The sequence below is a fragment of the Osmerus mordax genome, chromosome 10 (genome assembly GCF_038355195.1).
Source record: "Osmerus mordax isolate fOsmMor3 chromosome 10, fOsmMor3.pri, whole genome shotgun sequence".
Lineage (NCBI taxonomy): Eukaryota > Metazoa > Chordata > Actinopteri > Osmeriformes > Osmeridae > Osmerus > Osmerus mordax.
The window spans coordinates 17,582,561-17,606,969 of record NC_090059.1 but is presented as its reverse complement, the minus strand read 5'-3'; the positions used below and the strand labels follow the sequence as shown (position 1 = coordinate 17,606,969).

At 46.8% G+C, this 24,409-nt stretch overlaps 3 protein-coding genes across 3 annotated transcripts; 1 reads left to right on the top strand and 2 right to left on the bottom strand.

The window, feature by feature from the left end:
• The first annotated feature begins 280 nt into the window (after nucleotides 1–280).
• polr3e (polymerase (RNA) III (DNA directed) polypeptide E) lies at nucleotides 281–10,456 on the top strand. The gene is made up of 21 exons (XM_067244997.1): nucleotides 281–417; nucleotides 1,396–1,483; nucleotides 2,094–2,144; nucleotides 2,225–2,302; nucleotides 2,613–2,728; nucleotides 2,943–3,025; nucleotides 3,187–3,294; nucleotides 3,854–3,903; nucleotides 4,094–4,213; nucleotides 4,427–4,512; nucleotides 4,621–4,665; nucleotides 4,864–4,955; nucleotides 5,106–5,226; nucleotides 5,396–5,477; nucleotides 5,796–5,855; nucleotides 5,944–6,101; nucleotides 6,221–6,282; nucleotides 6,367–6,815; nucleotides 8,493–8,570; nucleotides 8,692–8,817; nucleotides 9,005–10,456. The coding sequence occupies exons 2-21, from the start codon at nucleotides 1,445–1,447 to the stop codon at nucleotides 9,065–9,067; spliced, it is 2,067 nt and encodes a 688-aa protein (XP_067101098.1). The 5' UTR covers nucleotides 281–417; nucleotides 1,396–1,444; the 3' UTR covers nucleotides 9,068–10,456.
• A 122-nt stretch (nucleotides 10,457–10,578) lies between these two features.
• On the bottom strand, nucleotides 10,579–18,770 carry LOC136950574 (NACHT, LRR and PYD domains-containing protein 12-like). Its single transcript, XM_067244996.1, has 15 exons — nucleotides 18,759–18,770; nucleotides 17,753–17,874; nucleotides 17,431–17,583; nucleotides 17,050–17,163; nucleotides 16,760–16,873; nucleotides 16,479–16,583; nucleotides 15,638–15,701; nucleotides 15,313–15,526; nucleotides 13,375–15,157; nucleotides 13,115–13,288; nucleotides 12,853–13,026; nucleotides 12,466–12,633; nucleotides 12,082–12,255; nucleotides 11,915–11,961; nucleotides 10,579–11,760 (listed from the first exon to the last, which is right to left on the bottom strand). Exons 2-15 carry the CDS (start codon nucleotides 17,839–17,841, stop codon nucleotides 11,111–11,113), a joined length of 4,023 nt encoding a protein of 1,340 aa, XP_067101097.1. The 5' UTR covers nucleotides 17,842–17,874; nucleotides 18,759–18,770; the 3' UTR covers nucleotides 10,579–11,110.
• Nucleotides 18,771–18,946: 176 nt separating this feature from the next.
• On the bottom strand, nucleotides 18,947–24,388 carry LOC136950052 (cerebellar degeneration-related protein 2-like). Its single transcript, XM_067244138.1, has 5 exons — nucleotides 24,347–24,388; nucleotides 23,462–23,610; nucleotides 22,743–22,910; nucleotides 21,196–21,424; nucleotides 18,947–20,941 (listed from the first exon to the last, which is right to left on the bottom strand). Exons 1-5 carry the CDS (start codon nucleotides 24,386–24,388, stop codon nucleotides 20,327–20,329), a joined length of 1,203 nt encoding a protein of 400 aa, XP_067100239.1. The 3' UTR covers nucleotides 18,947–20,326.
• Between the last annotated feature and the right edge of the window lie 21 nt (nucleotides 24,389–24,409).

Sequence of the window (24,409 nt, the reverse complement as noted above, 5' to 3'; positions counted from 1 at the left end):
ATTTTTAAGTGTTTGTTTTTTCGAGAAAGTGAAACCTTTACAGCTACATTTACATGTATTGCTTTTTTTAGCAGACGCTTTTAGCAGACTGCTCAGGGATCATTCAGTCGCGTGAGAGACTCAAAAAATGTGGAAGACAGATAAGCGGTAGAAGCAAAAAATATTAGCTTAGTTGCTATCGCCATCTGCCGAAAAAAAAAGAAAAAGTATCGAGCATGTTCGCTTTGCATTGTGGGCATGCAAACAGCAGCTCCTCCCCACGTGTCTGAGAAGCAATCAGGATGCAACATGGCAACTAGCTAGCTACACTAGACTTGAACTGTCTCACTGGGCTTCTCTAGCTCGTCCCCCAACAAATTGTTTTTTTTCTCCCATAACGCGAATGGAATAAACTCAAGTTCACGCTGAAGTGTGCGGGTAAGGCATGCTGATTACACCCATTCCACAGATTAATCTGAAGTGGTTAGAATAACCGGGGCCTAGAAAAATACTCATTTGGGATAGGCTAGCTAGAAGTTCAATAGTTCACGTGAGCTATCGTTATGTTTTTTATGTTATGTAATTTGCTAGCCTATCTGCCAATCTTCACCGGCTAACCTTGTTTCTACCGTATATGTCTGTTTGCATCTTGTAGTTATTCCACGGGTATTTCGGTGGTTCGTCTAGTGCTGTGTCACTCAGAGAATGCATAGCTAGCTAGTATTATTAAAACATTAGCCAAATTACCTTGCGGTGGCTTTCTAAGCATAATCGTTTTACCATTAGTGCTACACACTGGAGGTCTAGGTGACCACGACGAGATGCCATAAAGTGGTCTAATGTCAATGATGGCTAGCACACACAGAGCTAGCTTGTTTACAGCTAGCAACCCAGTTATGGTTTTGATTTACACTTCCCTACGTCTACTACACGTTGGTAGGGATACAGTATTCTGTAATGATATCCAGCTCCAAACTGTGATTATGGTGCTAGTTATGACCACCATACAACTACGAGCTAGCAAAAATATCACTACTTTTAACGTGTGTTAATGTTTTGTAACGTATATCGCTATTTAGTATGCTCAAACTAGCTTGTTAGCATAGTTATGCATTACGGTGATGACTGGGAAGCTGGTTAAACTGACAGAATTCGGATCATGCAGTCGACCCTTGTGTTATATTAAAGCACAGTTCTTGCAGCTGTAGATACGATTAAATTAAAACTACCATGTCACTATAATAACCCTCAACGGCGTTGGAGAGTTGTAGGCATCGCTTTGACTGGTACTGCACACATTGCATCAGACAACAGTCGTTTGTCATTTAAACATGGACCCGGGGAAGGAGATGAAATATTTTTGGATATCTGTACCAGATTGTAACGACGTTTTATTTTGCGATTCTGTGATTCTAGGTGTCCTGAGGTCTACTGGTGCCCTCCTGCCGACGTCTGCCTCCTCACTATGGCCAGCGGGGAGGACGATGACCCGATCATACAAGAGGTGGGGGACATTCACCCGATTAACCCAGATGTAAATTTAAGAACGCTAATGCTCGCCTACCCTGACAGGGAGTCAGGTGGCTGAGCGGTTAGGGAAGCGGACTAGTAATCTGAAGGTTGCCAGTTCGATTCCCGACCGTGCCAAATGACGTTGTGTCCTTGGGCAAGGCACTTCACCCTACTTGCCTCGGGGGGATGTCCCTGTACTTACAGTAAATCGCTCTGGATAAGAGCGTCTGCTAAATGACTAAATGTAAATGTACCCCAGCCATGTAAACTATGGGAGCATAAATCGTTATACTGCGCTAGTTAAAAACATCTAAAAAACAAACATGAGATTGTAAGGAGGTACCCGATTAACTTGTTGGACTGAAAATGTGTCAGACATTCATTCAGTTCACAGGCCAAAAATGGGAGGGATAGAAATTATTGTCATGACTCATGACACAGGGAAGATGTTATCATATTGTATACTGCAAGTCATGGCTTTTTTTTTTTTTTAACTCTTTCCTGGGCTCTATTTCCCTCTGACTCTCTCCCTCCCTATTTCTCCCTCCCTCTCTCTCTCTCTGACTCTCTTTCTCATTCACTGACTCACTCTTTGTTTTTAGATCGATGTTTACCTGGCCAAAAGCCTTGTGGATAAACTCTACCTGTTTCAGGTAAGCCTTACACCCCCACCCACCTTCCAAAAGGAATCAAAACGTAGTCAAAATAAATTTAATCTAAATCCTCCTCCTAGTATCCCGTCCGGCCCTCCTCTATGACGTACGATGACGTCACTCACCTGTCTGCTAAGATCAAACCCAAGCAGCAGAAGGTAAGACTGCCTCCCCCACTGCCTCCCCCACTGCCTTCCCCACAGTCTCCCCCACTGCCTTCCCCACAGTCTCCCCCACTGCCTTCCCCACAGTCTCCCCCACTGCCTTCCCCACAGTCTCCCCCACTGCCTTCCCCACAGTCTCCCCCACTGCCTTCCCCACAGTCTCCCCCACTGCCAGACACACCCAACACCCATGATTACCTCTGCAGTTCCCAGCAGGGTAGAAATTAGTAGAGCATTCAGAAAGCACAGCAGCTTGTCTTTTCAGTAACGTCTTATAATGGCGTTCCAAATGTGACCTGTGCAGGTTGAGTTGGATATGACCATAAACACATCGAGCCCCAACTACTGTCGCAGCAAAGGGGAGCAAATCGCCCTCAACGTGGATGGAACTAACTACGAGGAGACCAACACCTACTCTGGGTAAGTACATCCAGTAGCAGAACTTTACTTTGCTAGCCAGCTGGCTGGCTTGCTAGCCAGCTGGCTAGCCAGCCAGCTGGCTAGCAAGCCAGCCAGCTGGCTGGCTTGCTAGCTAGCTGGCTGGCTTGCTAGCTAGCTGGTTATCCGACATGGTTAAATGACGCCCATTGGGGATATTGTTTTCACAAATGGTATCTTGTCGTCTTCCGTGCAGGAAGATGATGGACAAGCAGATGTTCACGTCGATCCAGGCTACCACCAACACGTCGCGCTACGCGGCTGCTGTCTTCCGCAAAGGTATCCTGGGGTCATGTGACCCAGACAGGAAGTGCTGTCCGGTTGTCTGCTGTTTAGACCACAGTCTTGGGTTCTTCTAAAATTTTTTGTTGTTTATTTAGCTTCTGAAGATGTTGCTGTCACTTTCTGATGTCACTGGCGCTTTTGTACGATGTCACCAGGGGAGCTGCACATCACGCCTCTGCAGGGAATCCTCCAGATGAGGCCCAGCTTCAGCTACCTGGACAAGGCTGACAGCAAGCACAGGGAGAGGGAGGCGGCCAACGAAGGTGAGGGGAAGGGAGGGAGACTGCAAACAGAGGTGGAGGGAGGGAGACTGCAAACAGAGGGGGAGGGAGGGAGTGTGCTTGATGTGCAAAAGATGGAGAGTAATGGAGCTCACACCTTAACATCATTCAGCCCTGTATGGGAGAACATGGAACCCTGTACGGGAGAACATGGAACCCTGTATGGGAGAACATGGAACCCTGTACGGGAGAACATGGAACCCTGTACGGGAGAACATGGAACCCTGTACGGGAGAACATGGAACCCTGTACGGGAGAACATGGAACCCTGTACGGGAGAACATGGAACCCTGTACGGGAGAACATGGAACCCTGTACGGGAGAACATGGAACCCTGTACGGGAGAACATGGAACCCTGTACGGGAGAACATGGAACCCTGTACGGGAGAACATGGAACCCTGTACGGGAGAACATGGAACCCTGTACGGGAGAACATGGAACCCTGTACGGGAGAACATGGAACCCTGTACGGGAGAACATGGAACCCTGGAGGTGATAGTTTGAGAACAGCTATGATGTTCTTTCTTGTTTTTCCACAGGTGGAGACTCTTCTCAGGATGAAGCAGAGGAAGATGTCAAGGCCGTCACTGTGAGATACTTTTACAACCATCACTCCCTCAAACTCACCCCCTCCATCACTCCCTCAAACTCACCCCCTCCATCACTCCCTCAAACTCACCCCCTCCCTCACTCGCTCACACTCCTCCCCTCTCTCCCCCCCTCTCTCCCCCTCCCCCCCCCCCCCTTCCCCTCTCTCCCCCCCCTCTCTCCCCCTCCAGGTGAGGTTCTCTCGTCCTGAGTCGGAGCAGGCACGCCAGCGGAGGATCCAGTCTTATGAGTTCCTCCAGAAGAAGCAGGCAGAGGAGCCATGGGTACACCTGCACTACCACAGCGTCACGGTAGGGGGCGCCCCTCACCCTGGCTCTGCTTGGCACCATGTGTTGAGTTAGCTTTCATACAAAGAGACAACACGGGGGGGATTAGATCCTGCAACCTCGTGATCTGCAGTTAAAATAGTGTAGCAATGGGCGATCTCGCTCTCCTGGGAGAGAGAATCGGACAGGCATGGATGGCGAGAGCCAAGATTTTAATCTGTGTGTGTGTGTGTTCAGGACGGGCGATCAGATCATGAAAGACAGTATCTGTACTGTCAGTCCATGGGAGGTTCTGAAAACACAGAACTGGTTAAAACATCCAAGTAAGTCCGCCCACATAAGAGTTCTAACGTGTCCATGTGGTCGGCTCTGCCTGCACTCCTCCTGTGTTTAATACAAGGAAACTGTTCTTCTCTGGTGTGCTCTCTCAGGGAATACCTGGCCATGCTCATGCCCCCGCTGGCAGAGGAGAAGATGTGAGTCGACTCTCCTCTGATTGGTTAAGATTTCGTAAAATGTGTGTTTTGTTATTTTTAAACAATCGGAAGTACATATAAACGTTATCCCTCTTTCTCTCTCTCTCTCTCTCTGTCTCTCTCTGTCCTTCCTTCCTTTTCTCTTCCTCCCCGTCTCTCTCTTTTCTCTACCCCCCCCCCCCCCCCCCCCCCCCCCAGAGTGAAGCCGGTGGGCCCCAGTAACGTCCTGTCCATGGCTCAGCTGCGGACCCTTCCTCTGGGCGACCAGGTGAAGACCCTCATGAAGAACGGTACGTCTGAACATCACCCAGGACCCACACAGACATTTACCCTTACCAGTTTGTTTACAACGTTTTACATTTTATTTTACTCACCCCCCCCCCTCTTCCCTCCTCTTTCTCCCTCTCCTCCCTTTCTCTCCCATCCCTTCTCGTCTGTAGTCAAGGTGATGCCGTTTGCCAACCTGATGGGTCTCCTGGCGTCTGGGACTGACTCGGTCGCAGTGATGCGCTGCATCCAGCAGGTGGCGCTGTTGGTGCAGGGTAACTGGGTGGTGAAAAGGTGAGACCACAGAGAGGACCTAATTGCTGTTTGATGGAAATGCTGGTGTTATGTGTTGCTGTGGTACCATTCCTGCTGCGGTTTAGAAGGGCAAATGTCGAACTAACTCCCTGTCCTGTGTCCTTCTAAAGACTAGCAGAATGCTAACTCCCTGTCCTGTTTCCCTCAGTGACGTGCTGTACCCCAAGACCAGCTGCAGCCCTCACAGTGGTGTTCCTGCCGAGGTCCTCTGTCGAGGCCGGGACTTTGTGGTGAGGACAAGACACAGCTTCTAAAATGTCATCCTCATGTGTCTTAAAGCCTTGTGGGACAATTTAGGAATTGTTGATTGTGTTTCTGAGTGAGGTGTGGCGGTCATTCCTGTGTTTCTGAGGTGGGGGATGGTGTGTGACACCCTGAAGAGTGTGTGATGTTGTTTCTTTGGTGTGTGACAGTGTATGTGATGGGTGTTTCTGAGTTCTGAGCATTGTGTGTGTGTGTGATGGTGTGTGTCTGTGATGGTGTTTCTGAGGTGTGTGTGACGGTGTTTCTGAGGTGTGTGTGTGACGGTGTTTCTGTCTCCCTGACAGATGTGGCGGTTCACCCAGGAGCGCTCGCTGATGAGGAAAGAGGTCGCTGCCATCATCAAGGTGAGGGTCACGATCTGTAGAGTCTCAGGTCAGCGGCGCTCCAGTCAGAGGAGGTTCCTGAACACTTTCTGTCTCCTATGCCGACCAGCTCCCTCCGGAGGACGTGAAGGAGTTCCTGGAACACATGGCCGTGCCCAGGGTGAACCGCGGCTGGGAGTTCCTGTTGCCCCATGACAGCCTCTTCATCAGAAACCACCCCGACGTGGTCCATCGGCAGAACATGCTGTGGATGGGCATCCAGAGCAAGTAGGGATCTCTGTCACAGTCTCTCTGTCTGGCTCTCGCTCTCTTTCTCTCTCACTCACTCTCTCTGTCTCAAGTGTTCAATAACCTGACGCCTGTGATGTTTGTTTTGTTGTGTGCAGGTTGGAGAAGGTCTTCAGCTTCAGTAAAGACGACTTTGCTTCTAAGAACCCTCCTCAGCCAGGTAGGTGTTGTCCCGCTCTGACATCCTAGAGCTCCCGTGACAGGAACGCGGCTCGTCCTCGTAACCGTAAGGTCTGTGTTGCAGAACCCGTGCACGTAAGCGGAGAGCAGCGCCTCAAGGTCGCCCAGGAGCGTGCACGTGAGCAGCAGGCGTCCATGCCGCGGGACGCCGGCGCTCGCAGGCAGGGAGGCGGGGTCTCGGGGGGAACAGGAAACAGCGTCCGGGTCAAAGAGGAACCCGTCAGCGACGGGGAGGACGAGTCCATGGACACGTCTTCCTCCTCCGCCGTCCCTAACGGCTCAGTTAACGGCCGCCCCAGGGGACCGTCCACCAGCTCGCCCTCCCAGGAGCTGCGGGACTTTGTGTACAGCACCTTCCGGAAGCATCTGGTGCTGACGCTGAGCGAGCTGAAGAGGCTGTTTAACCTCCACCTGGCCTCGCTGCCCCCCGGACACTGCCTCTTCCACTCCATCTCTGACCGGCTCCTGCAGGACGCCATCCTGCTCAGCCACTGCAAGCAGATCCTGGTGCCGGTGAGTAGCCGCTAGAGGAGCTGGTCGATTGGCTGTTGTTCATTTAGCGCTAGCTGTGGTCGTGTGTGTTTGTGATGGTGCGTCTTACGGTTTTCAGTCTATTAGTTCACAGACTTGTAGATTCCCTACTTGTTTGAATCACACTACTTACTGAACATGGTGATTTTCTCCATGTAAGGCTGCTGTCTCCCAGTGTTGGGGTTAGCCTGGGGTCACAGTGAGGAAACAGACTGTTGTACAGGAAGATTAGAGCTCCACTCCTCCACCCAGTGAAGGAGTCCTCCCCTTCCTGTCTCTCCTAGCTGAGTGGGTCTCCTCCACCCCTGTCCCCCTTCAGAGGAAGCCAAACCTGGCAGTTTGCTGCAGTGGCAGTTGGAAAGTGGATATCTTCTTACACACACAGAGAATGGAGGTTGTAACGTCTGCAAGGCCGGGGGCGGTCCGGGGCTGTGGAGGGCTCGGGTTCTGCTCCTGTGGAGCGCTGGAGGGCTCGGGTTCTCAGGTTCCTGAGTGGAAACAATCCATGTGGGATTGTTGCTTTTCAAATCAGTTGTTTTTCAAGTAATTCCCACCAAACTTGCTGTGATTCCCTGTCTAGATGCCGTGTGTGTCTTTACAACCAGGTGACTGTGTGGTCGGATAAAGAGCCCTGACGACTGATGTAATGGCAGTCATGAGATTACCCAGAGTCCTCGTCAGCTTTGGGTCTTGGTTGTGGTGCTACAGTGTTCTGAGTTGATACGGCCTTGGGGTCCATTGTGTTCACAAGTGGCCGTTCCCCTGCAGTCTAGGATCCTGTCTTGACCTGGATTAGGTCTAATCCCATCCCTGTCCTGGTGATGGGATTAGAGTTACGCTGGAGGGCTGGGCAGAGACGAGGAGGCCAGCATCCCCTCGTCCCTCCTCACGTAACTGCTATTATTGTCTACGGACACAAAGCCATTATTGCTCAACAAGGGGTTCATCTCTGTTAAGAAGACAGAATGCAAACAGGTTTACTGTCGGATCAAATGCCGTCTCCAGATGCTATCCTGAAATGTGTGGGGGTTAATGCAGGACTGACCCGGTAATGATTGTTGGAGGAAATTAGCCTTCTACTTGCAGCTGTTGAACCTAAAGTCAGGTGTGTGTGAGACAGTGTGCGTATGACAGTCAGGGCTCGCGTATGACAGTCAGGGCTCGCGTATGACAGTCAGGGCTCGCGTATGACATTCAGGGCTCGCAACTAACTTTTTTTCCTCGCTGTCCCAGTACTGTCCCAAGTGCAAAATTAACCGTCCCAAACTGCACTGTCCCAAAATGTAAAATATTCGTGTTTTGCATTTTGACATTCTGACATGGGTCTAGGTTATTTGCAACACTATAAAACAAATTCTACAAAAAGTAGATATTTTCGAAAAAATATTTTCAAGACAGTTTTGAAAGGTTGAAAAAATATTTTCTCTGTTCTCCTCTCCCCTCTTCTCCTCTCCTATCAAAAACATATTTACCGAAAAGTTTAAAAAAAGTAAAAAAAAAAAAAAAAACTATCTAAAAGTTTTGAAAGGTTGAAAAAAAAAAAAAAAAGTTTTGATAAAAAGGTTTTTCTAAAGGTTTGAACAATCTTTCTATAAAAGGTTTCAAAAGGTTGAAACCTTTGACCCTGCCCTGACCCTGCCCTGTCTCCTGCTCCTCCAGTTCCCAGCCCAGAGCACAGCGGCTGCAGACGAGCAGAAGGTGTTCGCTGTGTGGGAGACGGGAGAGACCTTCGACAAGGTGGGAGAACCTTCACAGAACCTCCGTTCTCTCCCTCTTCACACACGGTTCCTTTCTCCCGGTCTCAGGATCCTTCAGACCCCCTCCTGTGTAACGTTCATCTTGGTCTTGTTTCCCCCAGCACCGGCAGGTTCTGTATGAGGTCTTCATGAAGAACTACAGGGTCCGGAGGAACGTCATCCAGAACAAGCTCACGCAGGAACTGGGAGACGCCGTCACCAAGACGGATTTGGACCGGCTGCTGAAGGTAAGGCCTCGGAACCAGAAGGTTCTACTGTGGGATCTAGAATCCGGCAGATAAGACGGCTGTTCTAGAATCAGAACTAGAACTTGATAGGCCTTCTAAAATGAACTAGTATCTAGCAGCAAGGCAACTTTTGTTGACCCTTGACCTGACCCGTGTTCTCCTGGTTCTGGTCCGGTTCTTCCCCCAGGAGTGCTGTGTGAGCGTCGGAGGGATGTGGTACCTCAAAGGAACCACACAGTCAGGACACTGATTGGTTGACACCCATCTGCGGCCACCATCAACCATTCAGGCCCCTCCCCCAGAGCCTAGTGGGAGGGCTCTGCACGGGGAAGCGGAACAGCCAGACAAAACGATCCAATCGCAGCCCCCGGCTTTCATGGAGGTGGATTGGAGGACAGGAGGTGTCAGTCATCTGCTCTGCTCAGAACATAATGCCCCTTTGTTGACTGAAGTCGTTCTGAGCGTGGTCCTTTCAGAGGTGGACTAAGTGGACAGGAACACCTGACACAAACAGGCATGATGACAGCACAGGCATGATGACATCACAGGCATGATGACATCACAGGTTAGGAGCGAAGGGGGGAACAGATGTGATGAGAAAAGAAAGCTGGAATAAAATGCCTCCGTAAAACTGTAGCCAAAGCTGTCACATGTTCTTTAGATATGTAGTTTTTTTCTATTTCTTTTTGGGCGGGAGAATTGGACTGACATGTTTGAATTAGGTGCATTTCAGTGGTTAAAAAGTCCTAGCCTGTTTCTGAATGTTTACACCTTTTGCAGAGTGAGTGAAGTTTGGAGTGTTAAGAAATGCTAGACAATAGTTAAGGAAAATACTGTATTTGCAACAACCTCCATGTTAATATTTGAACAATATTAAAACAGGAAGGGGGAATTCATGTGTAGGTTCCATATTTTGGCAATGTTCCCTAGATCCTGACCTGTTCAGTGTTCTTAGGTCTAGAAGGACAGTGTGAGTCTAAAGCAGTATTGGTAACTTTCCTCGCAGCAAAGCCGTGCAGAACCACCAGCTACGGTTCTCCTACTGGTTCTGGTCCCTGTTGGGTCTGGGCCCGGGTACCAGAACCACCACACGGCCGCTGCTGTGCATCTGTAGCTGGTGATGCAGCTTGACGGCTGGCTGCTTTCTGGCACTCTGCTGCTGTTGTGACCCTCAATACAAGTGCCTCCCTCCATGTGGAGAAGAACCTCCACCTGTGCGTTGAAGAAATGACTTGCCGGCCGTAGAATAACTCAGAAATAATATTAGCAGTGATCCCGTGACTGCAGTGCTACGGTTAGTTATTTATTTATGATGATTCAGGGTTTCCCGCAGAAGATTTGTGAGTTAAGGTGGTATGGTGGGGTTTGCCGTCAGACCGGGGGGGGCAGGCGTGTGTTGCTTAGGCGGCCGCCTTAACTGCAAAGTGCTGCGGGAAACCCTGTGATTGACACATCTCTGCCAGCTCATCAGGACTTGCACAACAAGTGCCATGGTCTTTAAAGCATTCCACATATTTCTGGCTTTTGAAGGACTTTGTTTTTTCAATCCCTGCAAACCCAAACCAGACTGAACAATACATCACTTTTTTGTGTTCCATTTCTATGTTGGATTGCTTAATAAACATTGCAATAACTGGAATTGTTTTATTGTGATATTTTCAGATGACTTGAAGCGGTTTTGAGAGCCAGTCCCCTCTCTCCTTAGTCACTCATATTATCCCTTCCTGCCCGCCCATGTTCAAGTCCCGTTAACAAGAGGGAAGTTACCATTCTTGTTTATTTGATCGCACACTGATAAACATAACACACCCATCTTTAATATAATTGTGTACCTATCCAGACATGCAACAATGCATAGCTGTCCTTATACAATAGAAACTTTCTGGGTTCTAGATTTTTCAACAAATCTTGAAAATTACACGAGTAATCATACATGTTATTCACTTACCAGACGCTTTTATCCAAAGTCATACAAACAGTGCATATAGTAAATACAGCAGAAAAAACAATAATCAAGGACCAGGTGTTTACACTTCCAGCAGTACTTCAGTGATTAGTGCCAGTGAACATTCTGTATTTTTACCACACACTGGAACAATAACATAATCCCCACTACAATTTTACCATTATTATGAAGATCTAATCAGTTCAACAGCAACAACATCTATCTCATTCACATCTCAGAACTACTTGAATCAGAGATTTACAATAATGGAATACATTGGTATATAATACATATAACACAGGTCTGACTGAGTGGAATTGTAATGTTTGACTTAGGTCTCACTAGGACTCACTGGACTAAATTGTGTTGTTCTTGACCTTTACCTAGGGACACAGATGAATGTTCTGGAACCCAGAACCCTGGGTAGACAGGCTCGGTAAAGGTGGTGTTGAATGTGTACAGGAGTGTCCGTGTGTCTGAACATATGCTGTAGAAGGACAGAGTCCCAGCCGACCAGTCCAGATACACTCCTATTATCTGGGTACTGGAACGGGAGGAGCAGAGGGTGCCAGTCAGATGGGACAGAGTGCTCGACGACAAGCCTTTTGTTTGGATGCTGGAGGAGTGTTTCTTTGTGGATGTTGAGGATGGGTGTTGAACATATGTAATGCTGTTGTTGCCCATGGCGATGCAGCCGTCGTCATGGCAGGTCAGCCCCCAGGACACGTTGTTGCAACCGAGCAAGCTGTCATCCTGCCCTTTCCTGGAGATACCTTTGTATGCCACTCCGATCCCCACCCACTTGCCTGTCCACGCTGCCTCCCAGTAACAGCGTCCGGACAGACTCTCTCTGCACAACACTTGGTCCATGTGGTGGAATCTCTCCAGGTGGTCAGGATACGGCCGCTCCTCTTTCAGCCTGGTCACTTTCTTGTCGCTCTCGGACAGAGAGAGCTTTCTGTGTGCTGTGTTTGGGTCCAGAGTGAGCTGGCAGGCATCTAGGTGAGAAAAAAAAAACAATGATTTCAAAAGTATTATTTCACCAGCTAGCATTTGCTTTGCAGTGAATATTCAATTTCCACAATTATTTCTGAATGGTTGCATTCTTTGATATGGTTAAGTTCCTTAAACTTAACAGGAGTCACAACTTACACTTGCTTTTTTCTGATCGTAATCTTTCAACCCCACCATGCTCCACACTGTAGATAAATAAAAAAGGCAGTGCTTCAGTCTCTCATGCAGTCAGTTTCAGAAACATTTGCTGAATTCACACATAAACCGCAGAACAAAAGTAAAAAATCGCACTCTTTCATTTGTACCTGAGTTTTTCTAGTTTATACTGGGGGTCGTCCCGTACAGCAAGAAGCAGGTTTAGCCCTGCGTCTCCTGGGTGATTGTAACTGAGGTCCAGTTCTCTCAGGTGTGAGAGACCTGACCTCAGAGCTGTAGCCAGAGAAGCACAGCCTTCCCCTGTTACTTTACAGAAGGACAACCTGGAAAACGATCACAAGAAATCCATCATTTGTGGTCTAGTTAGTCATTTGTTTATAATGTTCTCTCCTTGGAAATTGTGAAGTTAATGGCTTTGTACATTTGGGCACTTATAGTTTGTGAAAGATCTACAAATGCTCATACTAGAATGGCCAAGCTGACCCCCTTATTTTGGGTTGATTTGGATGTTTATGTTGGATCATGCAAACAACCTGAGTGTCTCCAGTTCGCAGTGGCTTTTCCCCAGTCCATCTGAGATGATGTTCACCCCGGCATTCTGCAGCTCGTTGTCGCTGAGATCCAGCTCTTTCAGACGAGTGGAGCATATTATTGAGACCAGCACCTCACAACAGTCCTTTGTGATCTTGCACCGATTCAGACTACATCAAAATAACAAGTGGATTATATTTTAGTTTTCCAACCAACACAATAATATGGCGACGAACATGCCAAAACTGAGGAAATACTAATATTTTGTATTTATTAATAATGTGTAATCATTTTGTAGATGCTTTTATCCAAAGCGATGTAAAGGGCGTGATTTTATCCTATGGCCTCTTGATCTACAGTCAATTGCTCTACCACCGAGCTATACCCACCGAAGAACTTCTAAAGTACAATCAGGATTTCCCAGTCCCGCAGATAGCAGCATCACTCCCTCGTCTCCTAGATCGTTGTCACTCAGGTCCAGTTTTGTCAGGGTGGAGGCGTGAGCACTGAGGGTTCGAACCAGTGACTCATAACATTCCTTTGTGATGCGGCATCTAGTCAGACTTGATCAAAAGAACAGATGGATTTTAGCTTTCTAATGAGCATGTACTGTATATGATGACAAGCAAACCAGAACTAAACAATACCCACCAAAGTGTTTCCAATTTACAATTTGGACTTCCCAAGCCAGCAGAGAGCAGAATCAGCCCCTTATCCTGTATGTTGTTGTAACTCAGGTCCAGTTCTCTCAGGTTGTTGAACGGAGAGCTAAGGGTCTTACCCAAAGCCTCACAGCATCGATTGGTCAGGTTGCAATGATCCATACTGGAATCAAAAGAACTTGATTAATGAAACAATTTCATGTTGGGAAATGTAACACAGTCACTGGATAGTTCTTAGTGTGTACTTACAGCGCCTTCCTGGAAGATTGGATGACAGGCAGCAGCCTAAGAAGACCCTCCTCAGAGCTGGAATACTTCCTGAGGTCAAACACATCCATCTTCTCTTCTGAGGTAAGCAACACAAAGACCAGAGCGGACCACTGTACCGAAGAAAGTTTGGTTTTCGAAAGACTTCCTGAGCTCAGGAACTGCTGAATCTCCTCCAGAAGAGAGTGGTCTTTGAGCTCATTCAGACAGTGAAACAGATTGATGCACCTTTCTGGAGAGGAAGTCGACCGTATCTTGTCCTTGATGTACTGTATCGACTTAGAACAGGCGTGCTTGCTGCCTCTTGCATCCTGTGTCAGCAGGCCTCTTAGAGGACTCTGATTGGACTCCACTGAGAGACCAAGGAGGAAGCGAAGGAACAGATCCAGGTCTCCATTCTTACGCTCTAGGGCCTTGTCCACTGCATGCCTGTGCAAGTACTTGAAAGACAGATGCTTCAACAATGTTTCTGGACGTGGTAAAAAGGTTTCAGTTGTCCCCCTTTCAAATCGGACCCTGCTCTCAACCGTCAGAAACACATATAGAGCGGCAAACATCTCCTGGACGCTTGGATGCACGAAGGAGTAGACCTTCTCTTGGAACAGCAGATCCTCCTCTCTGAAGATCTGTGTGCACACTCCTGAGTACGCTGATGCTTCATGGACATCGATGCCACACTCCCTCAAATCTCTCTCATAGAAGATCAGGTTGCCCCTCTCAAGCTGTTGAAAGGCCAGTTTCCCCAGGGAGAGAAGGACCGTTTTGTCCTCCTTGCTTGGAAGATACTTCAGGTTGCTCTGTTTTGTCTGATAGGTCAGGAAGTGAATGTACATTTGAGTCAGTGTATTGGGTATCTCTCCACCATCTGTTTGTTTCAGCAGTCTCTCCAGAACGTTGGATGACATCCAGCAAAAGACTGGAAGGTGGCACATGATGTAGAGGATCCTTGACGACTTCATGTGCATGATGATCCTGTTGGCCAGACTCTCGTCGCTGATCTTCTTCCTGAAGTACTCATCCTTCTGTGGGTCATTGAACCCTTTCACCTCTGTTACCAGGTCGACATAGTCCGAGGGGATCTGATTGGCTGTTATTGGCCGGGAGGTTATCCAGAGAAGAGCAGATGGAAGCAGATTCCCCTTGATGAGGCTTGTGAGCAGCACTTCCACCGAGGTTGACTCTGTGGCATCCCAACAGATGTTGTTGCTCTTGAAGTCTAGGGCAAGCCTGCACTCATCGAGACCATCTAGGACAAACAGAACTTTGAGTTTGTCGTAGTTGGAGATGCCTGTTTGTTTCGTCTGCATGATCATGTGATCTATAATCTCGGTCAGACTTCGCTTCTGTCCTTTCATCAAATTCAGCTCCCGGAATGGAAGTGGGAAAATCAAGTGGATATCCTGGTTGGCTTTCCCCTCAGCCCAGTCAAGTGTGAACTTATGTGTGGAGACTGTTTTTCCAATTCCAGCAACTCCCATTGTAATCACAGTTCGGATGGACTGATCTTGGCCAGGTGTGGGTTGAAAAATACTATTGCACTTGATTTGTTTTTCTTGAACTCCTGGTCTTGTGTTGGTCTTTTCAACTTGTCTCACCTCATGTTCTGATTCGACTTCAGCACACCCTTCCTGGGTAATGTAGACCTCTGTGTAGATCTGACTAAGAAGTCTATCTTCACGCTCCCCTGCAGTTGTTTCTGGAACATGTTGAAACCTCTTCTTTAAGGTGCCTTTCAGTTTTTCCTGATACGTTTTGAAAATGTCATCTAAATTTAAAAAAAGCATAAAACATTTTCTTATTTTCTCATGATTTACTCAGGTATTGGGGGCGGGGTTCCTATAACCGTTGCTATTCTGTAACAAACCTTGGAAGACCACTATGTACATTTCACACACAACGTCTCACAAACCAAATGCTTACTTTGCTCCAGAGAATCAGCGAGATCCTTGTGGTTCATGTTTTTCAGGAAGTGAAGCGTGATCTTCAGAGCTGCTTCTCTTAAACCTTTGTCTTGCTGTCCATCTCCAGAGCCCAAACCTTCATCTTGACTGTTAAAGCAGTCTGGGTAGTTAGAGAGGACCTTAAATCCTTCCAGTTCCTTCTTCATGAAGGCACTTATGTTTTCTTCCACACTCTAAACCAAATGGATGAAAGGAAAAACTTGTCAAAAAACAAAAGACAGGGATCTGATTCGGTTTTCAATACCGTAATCTTTAAAGTATTACTTGAATCCAAGGCCACTAACCTTAAATATCGAGGTCAGATACTGCTGGCGTGTCTCTTTCTCTGTCTCTGGTGTAAGATCGTCTCTGCGGAAAAAATAAGAATGCCTCCATTGTACAAAAACTGTTTAAAATATTAGGATCAAGATTCCCTCCTGTGCTTTGACATGCTAACATCTAAATCTAATCCAGAGGGCGATCTCATGGAACAAGGTTCTAGTTATCTGGTAACGTATTCTTGGTCACTTTGTGTGACTTCATGTATTCATGGTTATCTCACTTTGTAAATGTGACTATGGTCTTATCTAATGATTACTGCCTGTCAAAATATACTAGAAATGTGTGCGTTAGGTTACATTTACATTTACATTACATTTATTCATTTAGCAGACGCTTTTATCCAAAGCGACTTCCAAGAGAGAGCTTTACAAAGTGCATAGGTCACTGATCATAACAACAAGATAGCCAAAAAACATTGCGAGTAGCCAAAACATGAAGCACACATTGTGAACAACCAAAGTAAGTGCCAAAGGGAAGAACCATAAGAGCATGTAGTTAAACAAGTCACAACCAAACAACATGAACAGCTATAAGTGCAAGTGTACCTGTGGGAAAAAGCAAGCAACAGTAATAAAACAATATATCACAGTGAGAACCAAAAATTTAAATCAGTTACCACTAACCACAAGAGCAACAAGTCTCTAAGCAAGAGTCATTGTGATCCTTGAGGAAACTAACATCGGGTCAAGCGAACCGTTCCTAAGTACCGTTGTACTCCCGGAACAAGTGCGTCTTGAGCCTTTTCTTGAAGGTGGAGAGTTAGGGTTAACCATCCTTATATATATGATAGTACTTGTACAATACCTTTGATCCATTCCCTCTCCGAATCCCTCAGGTGTGGTCATTGATTGTTCAGACTTATAGGACACCTCACTGGGGGTAGGGGAGTCTGGTGTCTTTGGTTGGATGCTGTAAACCACAAGTCAATAACATTCTCAAATCTTACCAATATACTGTTGACTTTCAGGTAAAATTGTGTGTCTACATTAACACTTTTTTTTGTATGATAACCTCGCACTGATACAACTCTGGAGGATTCTGTTGGAGCTCTAGTCGATATATTTTTCCATTTGACAGTACAACACCTTGGATGAAACACAGGAGCTCCATCTCTGAAGTCTAAAAGTTCTCTCTTCGACTGGTCACTCTTCAGGGACACGCCACTGGGGGTAAATGAGTCTGGTCTCTTTGGTTGGATGCTGTAAACCACAAGTCAATAACATTCTCAAATCTTACCAATATACTGTTGACTTTCATGTAAAATCGCGTGTCTACATTAACACTTTTTTTTGTATGATAACCTCGCACTGATACAACTCTGGAGGATTCTGTTGGAGCTCTACTCAATATATTTTTCCATTTGACAGTACAACACCTTGGATGAAACACAGGAGCTCCATCTCTGAAGTCTAAAAGTTCTCTCTTCGACTGGTCACTCTTCAGGGACACGCCACTGGGGGTAAATGAGTCTGGTCTCTTTGGTTGGATGCTGTAAACCACAAGTCAATATCATTCTCAAATCTTAATCTAATACACTGTATTGTGTACTTTTAAGTGAAATACTTGTTTGTCTACACTTTAACGCTATTTCATAAGAAGCCATCCAAGCCCTTACTGCCATGTGTTTTATTTGAGACAGGTGTTTTATTATGATAAAAACTTTTGATAAAAACTAATGCAAAATTAATAACATGTAAAATGTCAGTGTCCCAAATAACCATTGCCACAGTCAAACCAGTACATTCATATATTTCACCTTTGGTAAGAGTCTGTAATACTCTTCCTGAAATCTTTGAGAGAGTTCATTCTGTGTCTCCTCAGCTTCACAGCTCCAGGTGAAGACGCGTCTCTGGGACTGTCCTGCAGGACATGTCTGGACATGGAGGACGCTGGTCTCTGGGACTCCAGTCTGCTTTGACAACACGTAGAAACACCATCAGGACTTATCATGTGCACCTCCACATGTAAACATCTCACATCGTTATATTTAACTCATATTACAGTATACATACAGTATGTGTTCATATTAGTGTTGGTTATTTCAAAATAACAAGATGGGGTGGAAAGTCTCCTCTCACCTCACAGCAGCATCAGGACTGTGCTTCAGCTCTGACCGGCTCATTCTGGGAGCAGTGATCCACTCCTCTCCTTCCTTTAACAGGCTCATGTCACCATCCTACAACAGAAAATGTTCCACTGACTTCATCAGAAGAAATGCTGAAATGTTTTTACTTATGAAAGAAACATCCTTGTTCCAGGAATCCAACATCTAGTCTTCCTTGTTCGTCATTGTATCTGCATTTCCTGGTACTTATTCATCATGCCAGTTAGGGGATTTAGTACCTGGCTCTAGTTTTGTAGGCACGTCATCAAACAGGTATTTCTACATTCAGCAGACCTTTCAAAGTCATGGTTACAAATATAGCCTATGCATACAACAATAAGACAACTGTTCACAAAGATTTATATTATATTTAAGTCGGCCAAGTTGTCAGTTTCATCCCAGATGTTACGTGTTCCATCCTGCCATTCTGAGAGCAGCTTCACACCCCAATTTCAGCCTCTGACGGCACCTTTATATTTTCAAAAAAAGCGTTTGAAGTGATTCAGGATCAACTGTGTACGTGCTCCCATTTGTCACAAATGTCTTCAAAAGTTTCTAACCATGAGTGCCATCAAATCTGACTTATCCCGTTTGTTTTTGTATTCTTTTTCTCAATTTCCTGGAACTAAACTCAACAAGTCTGTTCAGGGTATTTTACGTATTATTTATTAATTAGGGTATCCTAACCCTTACATTTATTATTTATTATACTCCAGTCACAAACAGGAACAGATACATTTCTCCTTAAAAAATGATCTAGAAAAATAGACATTCTCTATCCCCAACTCGTGACCTTCAAGACTACAAGTCAATAACCCTCACATCAGAATATATTGTTCATAAAAACTAATGCCAAGAATAGCAATCACTACTTTAAATTATGTTGTCTTGTCATGTGTTCAAAACACAAGTGATACTGATGACAAGTTCACAATAAACCAGACATCTTTGCTTAAAAAAAATCAATAAAAATAACTTACTCTGTCCCCTTCAAACTCCGGTGTGATCTCCATCCTCTCCTTCTACAGACACATGACACCTGGGAACTTATATGAAGAGGACCTTCCTTGTAAAACCTGTTTCTCTTTACCATCAACGTAGTTAACCATCACATGACATGATTTCCAGCCATGCACATGACAAACACAACAGACTCTCCTCTACCTGGAGGGATACATTTTATTTGGCATTCAGATACAGTAAATGTAGCCAGTATATTAAATTACATGACTGAGGTTCCTCAACTTGACAAAAGTGTACAAACACAGACTATGTTTTCTTTTTTTTTTTTACTTGTAATAAACGATTCACCCAGTCTAACAAGCGAGTAATGCTTGACAGACATTTCTGAGATAACTACAGGTTTAGCAGAAGAGAACAATATCACCCAGATTGCTGCCATTCATCAGTTTAGTTTCACACAGATTACAGTGATTTTCACATTATCAGGGTGTACAGTGGATGAGAACCAATCAAACGTACACACTGACACATGTGACTGGGCTGCGTTACGTGGAAGAAACAAACATAAATCCCTGTGCAGGTCTAAAGTGCATCATTAATCAACAAGACGTGATTTTACAGTTCAACCAGGGAGACAGAAGAACAGTGAGAACAGTCAAACATCAGTTCATCATGTCTCTTATCAAGTCAACAGCCTCTTTTATCATACAAGTGTATCACATTTATATCATAGCACCCTACTGAATGATATTTGGTATACCTCAGTGCATTTTGTCTAACTACAAGTTTACTCCTAAATTACTCAAGTCATTAACCTCTACCAACTTGTTCAAGTCTTTTTTTATTAATGTACAATTATCGAAGTTGTGTTAAATTCCTGATGTAAAAGACATTGCGTATTAATAGTCCATAAGAGCACCAGAAACAGCAGGTTTACTTCCAATAGGTCTGCGTTTGTCGCTGGTGTTGAGGATGTTCTGATTACTGCTCACACACCCCCAACTGAAGAGGTTAAGCCTTCTCATGCTAAGCAATCACCATAAGCACGAAACATTCATTTCTAGGCACCAAAAAAGACAAACGCTTCACATTTCGATCTATCTGTCTCTCAGATTCTCTCAGGAGGTGAGTGGAGCACTTTTCAGTACTTATATTAATTTCCTGAGGATCGTATTTGCAGAGTCAGGGCTTCTTGAGGGGGACAGATGGTTTGCAGAATAGGTTTTAGGCATCTGTGTTTACGTGCTAACTTCAACCACCTCAACAAGACAACTGGTGTTATTCCTGTGCTACAAGCCCCAAAAGAATGCATTATAATCAAGTATATATTAAACAGAACCCAGAGAGAATCAGGTATCTTTACAAAAAAAAAAATCAACCAACAAAAAGCTTTTGACAAAATCACTTTGACCTTTCTCGATTCACAAGGTACTTTTCCAGCTGAAGAGACGTTCTGAGAAAGTGCCGGATTGAATCAACGTCAGCCAAATATTCCCACTTCTGCTGTCTGATAACGTCGCCTAGCTCAGCAGCTCAAAGTCGTGTTGACGTGTCCAGTTCAAAGTGCGAAACGAAACTACTCCGACTACCAAGGCTTCTGCCTGTTCTCACTCAGGTCCTCTTTGGTTTTCTGGATGCAGGTGAAAATCTCCTTGAAAAGGGCCTTGTACTCCGGCTGGTGGAAGTCCTCGTCCAGCCCCTCCATCTCCTCCCCCTCAGCCTGGCCGAGGGAGAAGGTGGCCGGGCAGGGCAGGAGGGCTCTGCTGGGGGTCTGGGCGGTCTGGTCTGGCTCCCCCTGGTGGCAGCGTCGCAGCAGCTCGTCGTACTTCACTTGCAGTGCACTGTACTGGGCGTCCACCTCGTTGAGGAGAGAGATTCCTCGCCGAGTCACCACCTCGGAGCGACGCACGCAGGAACGCTCGTGGTCCCCCTGACCTGTGACCCCGCCCGGCCCCTGGGAGCCCCCCCTTAGGATCTTCTCGCTGTTGCAGCGTTTCAGCGCTCCTCGACCTTTCACCTCCAGCAGCTCTCCCTCGCTCCCGCCCTCCTTCTCCTCCATCCCCGTCTCCTCCTCCGGGGGGAAGAAAACAACGTCAGGCATCAGGGTCAGGGTGACCTTTGACCCGGCTTTGGACGTGTAGTCGGCTCTCCACAGCTGACGTAGCTCCTCCGCCTCACACTCCAGCTCGGCTAGTCTGGCCTGGGGAAGCAGGGAGGGGAATTAATCGATCGATCATTACATTATTCATGTAATCAAACATGGATTATATTTCACTCAACTAGTCTGGCCTGAGAAAGGAGGGAGCAGGGGAGAGGATAATCAAATCAATCCTTCATTCATTAAATGGTTAATTCAATCATACATTAACATCATTCATCCATTGAATTATTCATTTGTGAATGAATTCAATAATTCATTCATCAAGCGTGGGTTATCATTAGCTCCTCACTAACCTGGCATCCCTCCATCTTCCCAAGCCTCTGTTCCAGAGAAGCGTTCTCATTGGCCAGCAGGTCCGCCTCTCGCTCCGCCTCTTCCCTCCTGGCGCGCTCATTGGCCAGCTGGGTCTGAAGCGAGCGGAGAGATCGCCGTAGCGATGCCTGCTCCTCCTCGCGCCAGGAGAGGTCAGAGGGCAAGCAGAGGTCATCCGAGAGGTCGTCTGTGTCGTAGCTGTCCGAGTATCTGTGGAGGGTCAGGAACAGGAAGTAAGACAGGAAGTCGTTCCTCTGTACCAGCGGACTGTCCAGCTTCAAATTAAATCAACATTTTATTTTATTTTTATCGCCATTGTCACAGAGTGCTTCACAGATTTCCACAGACCTATAACCAACCTAAACCCTCAAAGCAAACTCCAGTTTTCATGGCAGTGATTCAAGAGTCATCAGCCAGCACAAATGATCGACATATTGTATCAGACAGAATAATAATCTACTAGACAGAGAGACCAGGGGACGTGTCCTGTGGACTGTGGACTTGGAGTCACAACCATGACACAGGGTGAGGTGAGGTCAGGGGGCGGCTTGGCTGGCCATGCCGGTGGGTTTATCAGTGACTTCTGTGAGGTGGATTACATGAGGGCAGCCAAAGCCTTAAGGAGATTACCGAGTCTAGGCTCACACAATCTCAGAGGGGTAGTGGGGGAGGAGGAGAGGTGGAGGGAGGAGGGAGAGAGCTGGATCAGACACACAGTCTCAGGTCAGTCCGTCAGGACAGTGACACCACAGGTAAACTGACCACAGGTAAACTGACCACAAGTAAACAGACCACAGCCTGACAGATCTGGAGAGTACAGCTCAGAGCTGAGCTGCTGATCTTGTAGAAGACGAGGGAAGCAGGATTTATGTCAGAGTTCAGGTGGAGCCATAGAGAGGGAAACTAGTTGCATCTATGGAGAGTAAAACTAGTTTGTAGAGTTTTTCCATTGTAAACATGGCCACACTCCAGAAATGTATTTCCACCATAAGAGAATACCTAGTATAGTATTTCCTGTCATTACAAGTGGCACTTCAACAACGAATGACAGCCTAGTTTATGTCAAGTAAACGAAAATAATCCCTGAAAACTACTGATCTCTGAAAGGCATCATTATCACGAACCACAGTATTGAACTTTTCAGAGCTCTGGTCCTTAGCAACCATACCACCCTGTAGAAAACAAGATTAAGTGACTGTTTACATCGTACCAGAGGATTGGGGGCAGGGTGGGATGGTGTTCAGGTTGCAGGAAGTGAAGAGTCAGGTGGCTGAGCGGTTAAAGAATCGGGCTAGTAATCAGAAGATCACTGGTTCGATTCCCGGCCGTGCCACAAATGACGTTGTGTCCTTGGGCAAGGCACCTCACCCTACTTGCCTCAGGGGGAATGTCCCTGTACTTACTGTAAGTCGCTCTGGATAAGAGCGTCTGCTAAATGACTAAATGTCTACATGAAGAGCAGTTATAGGATATGACAGCTTCTAACTGTCTGTGACAGACCGTGTTGGCGTGATGACGGGGGACAGACCTGTGTTTGAGCTGCAGCTCTGTGAGGCAGGACAGGCTCTGGGCGCTGTGGGGCCGCCCCGGCTCTGAGCGGGGTCTCCCAGCGTGGGCAGGGGCGGTCTTCAGCGCCTCGGCCTGGTGTTGTATCTCCTCCATCTGGGCCTGCAGACTCTCTACGGTGTCAGCCAGTCTGGAGGGACGGAAGCAGCATAATCACCCACCAGATCACACTCAGAACCTCTTGCTCCCTCGAGTATAGAAACGTCTCTTCGGTTTGTTCAGAGGCCTCGACCTATGACCTCTGTGACAGTTGACACACTTTGGCATACAGACTTACAGTATGACAAAGTGTTTAGGTAATGCCATGGAGAGCAAGACTAGTGTAACTAATGGACAGTAAGACTAGTTGAGAGTAACATTAAAGTATATATACGGAGAGTAAAACTAGTTAAGTCTATCAAAGCACCAGAGAGGCAGCCCCAGAGAGGCAGCCCCAGAGAGGCAGCCCCAGAGAGGCAGCCCCAGAGAGGCAGGCCCAGAGAGGCAGCCCCAGAGAGGCAGGCCCAGAGAGGCAGCCCCAGAGAGGCAGCCCCAGAGAGGCAGCCCCAGAGAGGCAGCCCCAGAGAGGCAGCCCCAGAGAGGCAGGCCCAGAGAGGCAGCCCCAGAGAGGCAGCCCCAGAGAGGCAGCCCCAGAGAGGCAGCCCCAGAGAGGCAGCCCCAGAGAGGACAGTGAGGCCTCACCCCTGGGTCTTGATGTGGGCCGCTCTGTTCTCCAGGCCCAGCCTGGTGTTGCTCTGCTCCAGCTCCCTGGCTGCCTGGTCCAGCTGCTCGTACACCTTGGCATGCTGGTCGTTCACATGCCTCTGCAAGTCCACCTGCTTCGTCAGGTACTGGGGGGGGATAAAGAGGGTTAGGGGGTGGGACTATACTGACACCAGAGGGGTGGGTACAGCTCTGTCGTATCTGACTAGGTCAACAGGGTTCAAACCCCCCCCCCCCCTGTACAGTTGTGGCCATAAGTTGTGTTTTGCAAAGTTTGCTGGTTCAGTATTTGAGGAAAATGTTTTCACATGTTTCTATAGAATACTGGAATCACAATAAGGCACATTTCATATTTTTTAAAGCTTTTTTGTGCTGAACATTTTCAATATATGCAAATAGTCACCTGCTCTTAAAATCCAATCAGAATGATAGTGATTTAACCTGGCTAGAACTAGTTCACACTTTGCCCTGTGCTGATGATATGACACTGAAATTATGTTACTAGTCCTTTTATGCCAATGCCCAGCAAGCTTTGCAAACACAAAATGTATGTTGCTGCCAATACTTTTGGCTTTAGATCATGGTCTGCTAAAAGAGCACTACAGAGTAATGTCATACTGGTTCCTTTTTATTTCCACAACAACAACAACGCAATTTTGCATCTGGGGATTGATTAAAGTAGGACACTCCAGTATGAACACGTTTCCAGTCATGCAGTCCTGGCAGGATGCAGATCTGACTCGTGTCAGAACGAGCTCCCGACAGGCACACATCCCATTTGGGAAAGCTGCCGGTCTGAACACAACCTGTTCTATGCCGAGGAGGGCTAACAGGAGGGCTGACTCCTCAGGAATGCAGAGGCACCAACAGTCTGAAGGTCAGGTCCTTCATCATCATCATCATCATCATCACGCCTCGGGATTGCAG

Excerpts from the sequence above, each read along its gene's own strand:
- polr3e (XM_067244997.1), top strand. The coding sequence starts at position 1,445 with ATGGCCAGCGGGGAGGACGATGACCCGATCATACAAGAG. Across the intron at positions 5,478-5,795 it reads GTCGAGGCCGGGACTTTGTG|ATGTGGCGGTTCACCCAGGA; the intron begins GTGAGGACAAGA and ends TCTCCCTGACAG. Across the intron at positions 5,856-5,943 it reads AGGTCGCTGCCATCATCAAG|CTCCCTCCGGAGGACGTGAA; the intron begins GTGAGGGTCACG and ends TATGCCGACCAG.
- LOC136950574 (XM_067244996.1), bottom strand. The coding sequence starts at position 17,841 with ATGAGCCTGTTAAAGGAAGGAGAGGAGTGGATCACTGCTCCCAGAATG. Across the intron at positions 17,164-17,430 it reads ATTACAGACTCTTACCAAAG|CATCCAACCAAAGAGACCAG; the intron begins GTGAAATATATG and ends TGTGGTTTACAG. Across the intron at positions 12,256-12,465 it reads TGCGAACTGGAGACACTCAG|GTTGTCCTTCTGTAAAGTAA; the intron begins GTTGTTTGCATG and ends ATCGTTTTCCAG.
- LOC136950052 (XM_067244138.1), bottom strand. The coding sequence starts at position 24,388 with ATGATGATGATGATGATGAAGGACCTGACCTTCAGACTGTTG. Across the intron at positions 22,911-23,461 it reads GCCCACATCAAGACCCAGGG|ACTGGCTGACACCGTAGAGA; the intron begins GTGAGGCCTCAC and ends CCGTCCCTCCAG. Across the intron at positions 20,942-21,195 it reads GGAAGATGGAGGGATGCCAG|GCCAGACTAGCCGAGCTGGA; the intron begins GTTAGTGAGGAG and ends CTGCTTCCCCAG.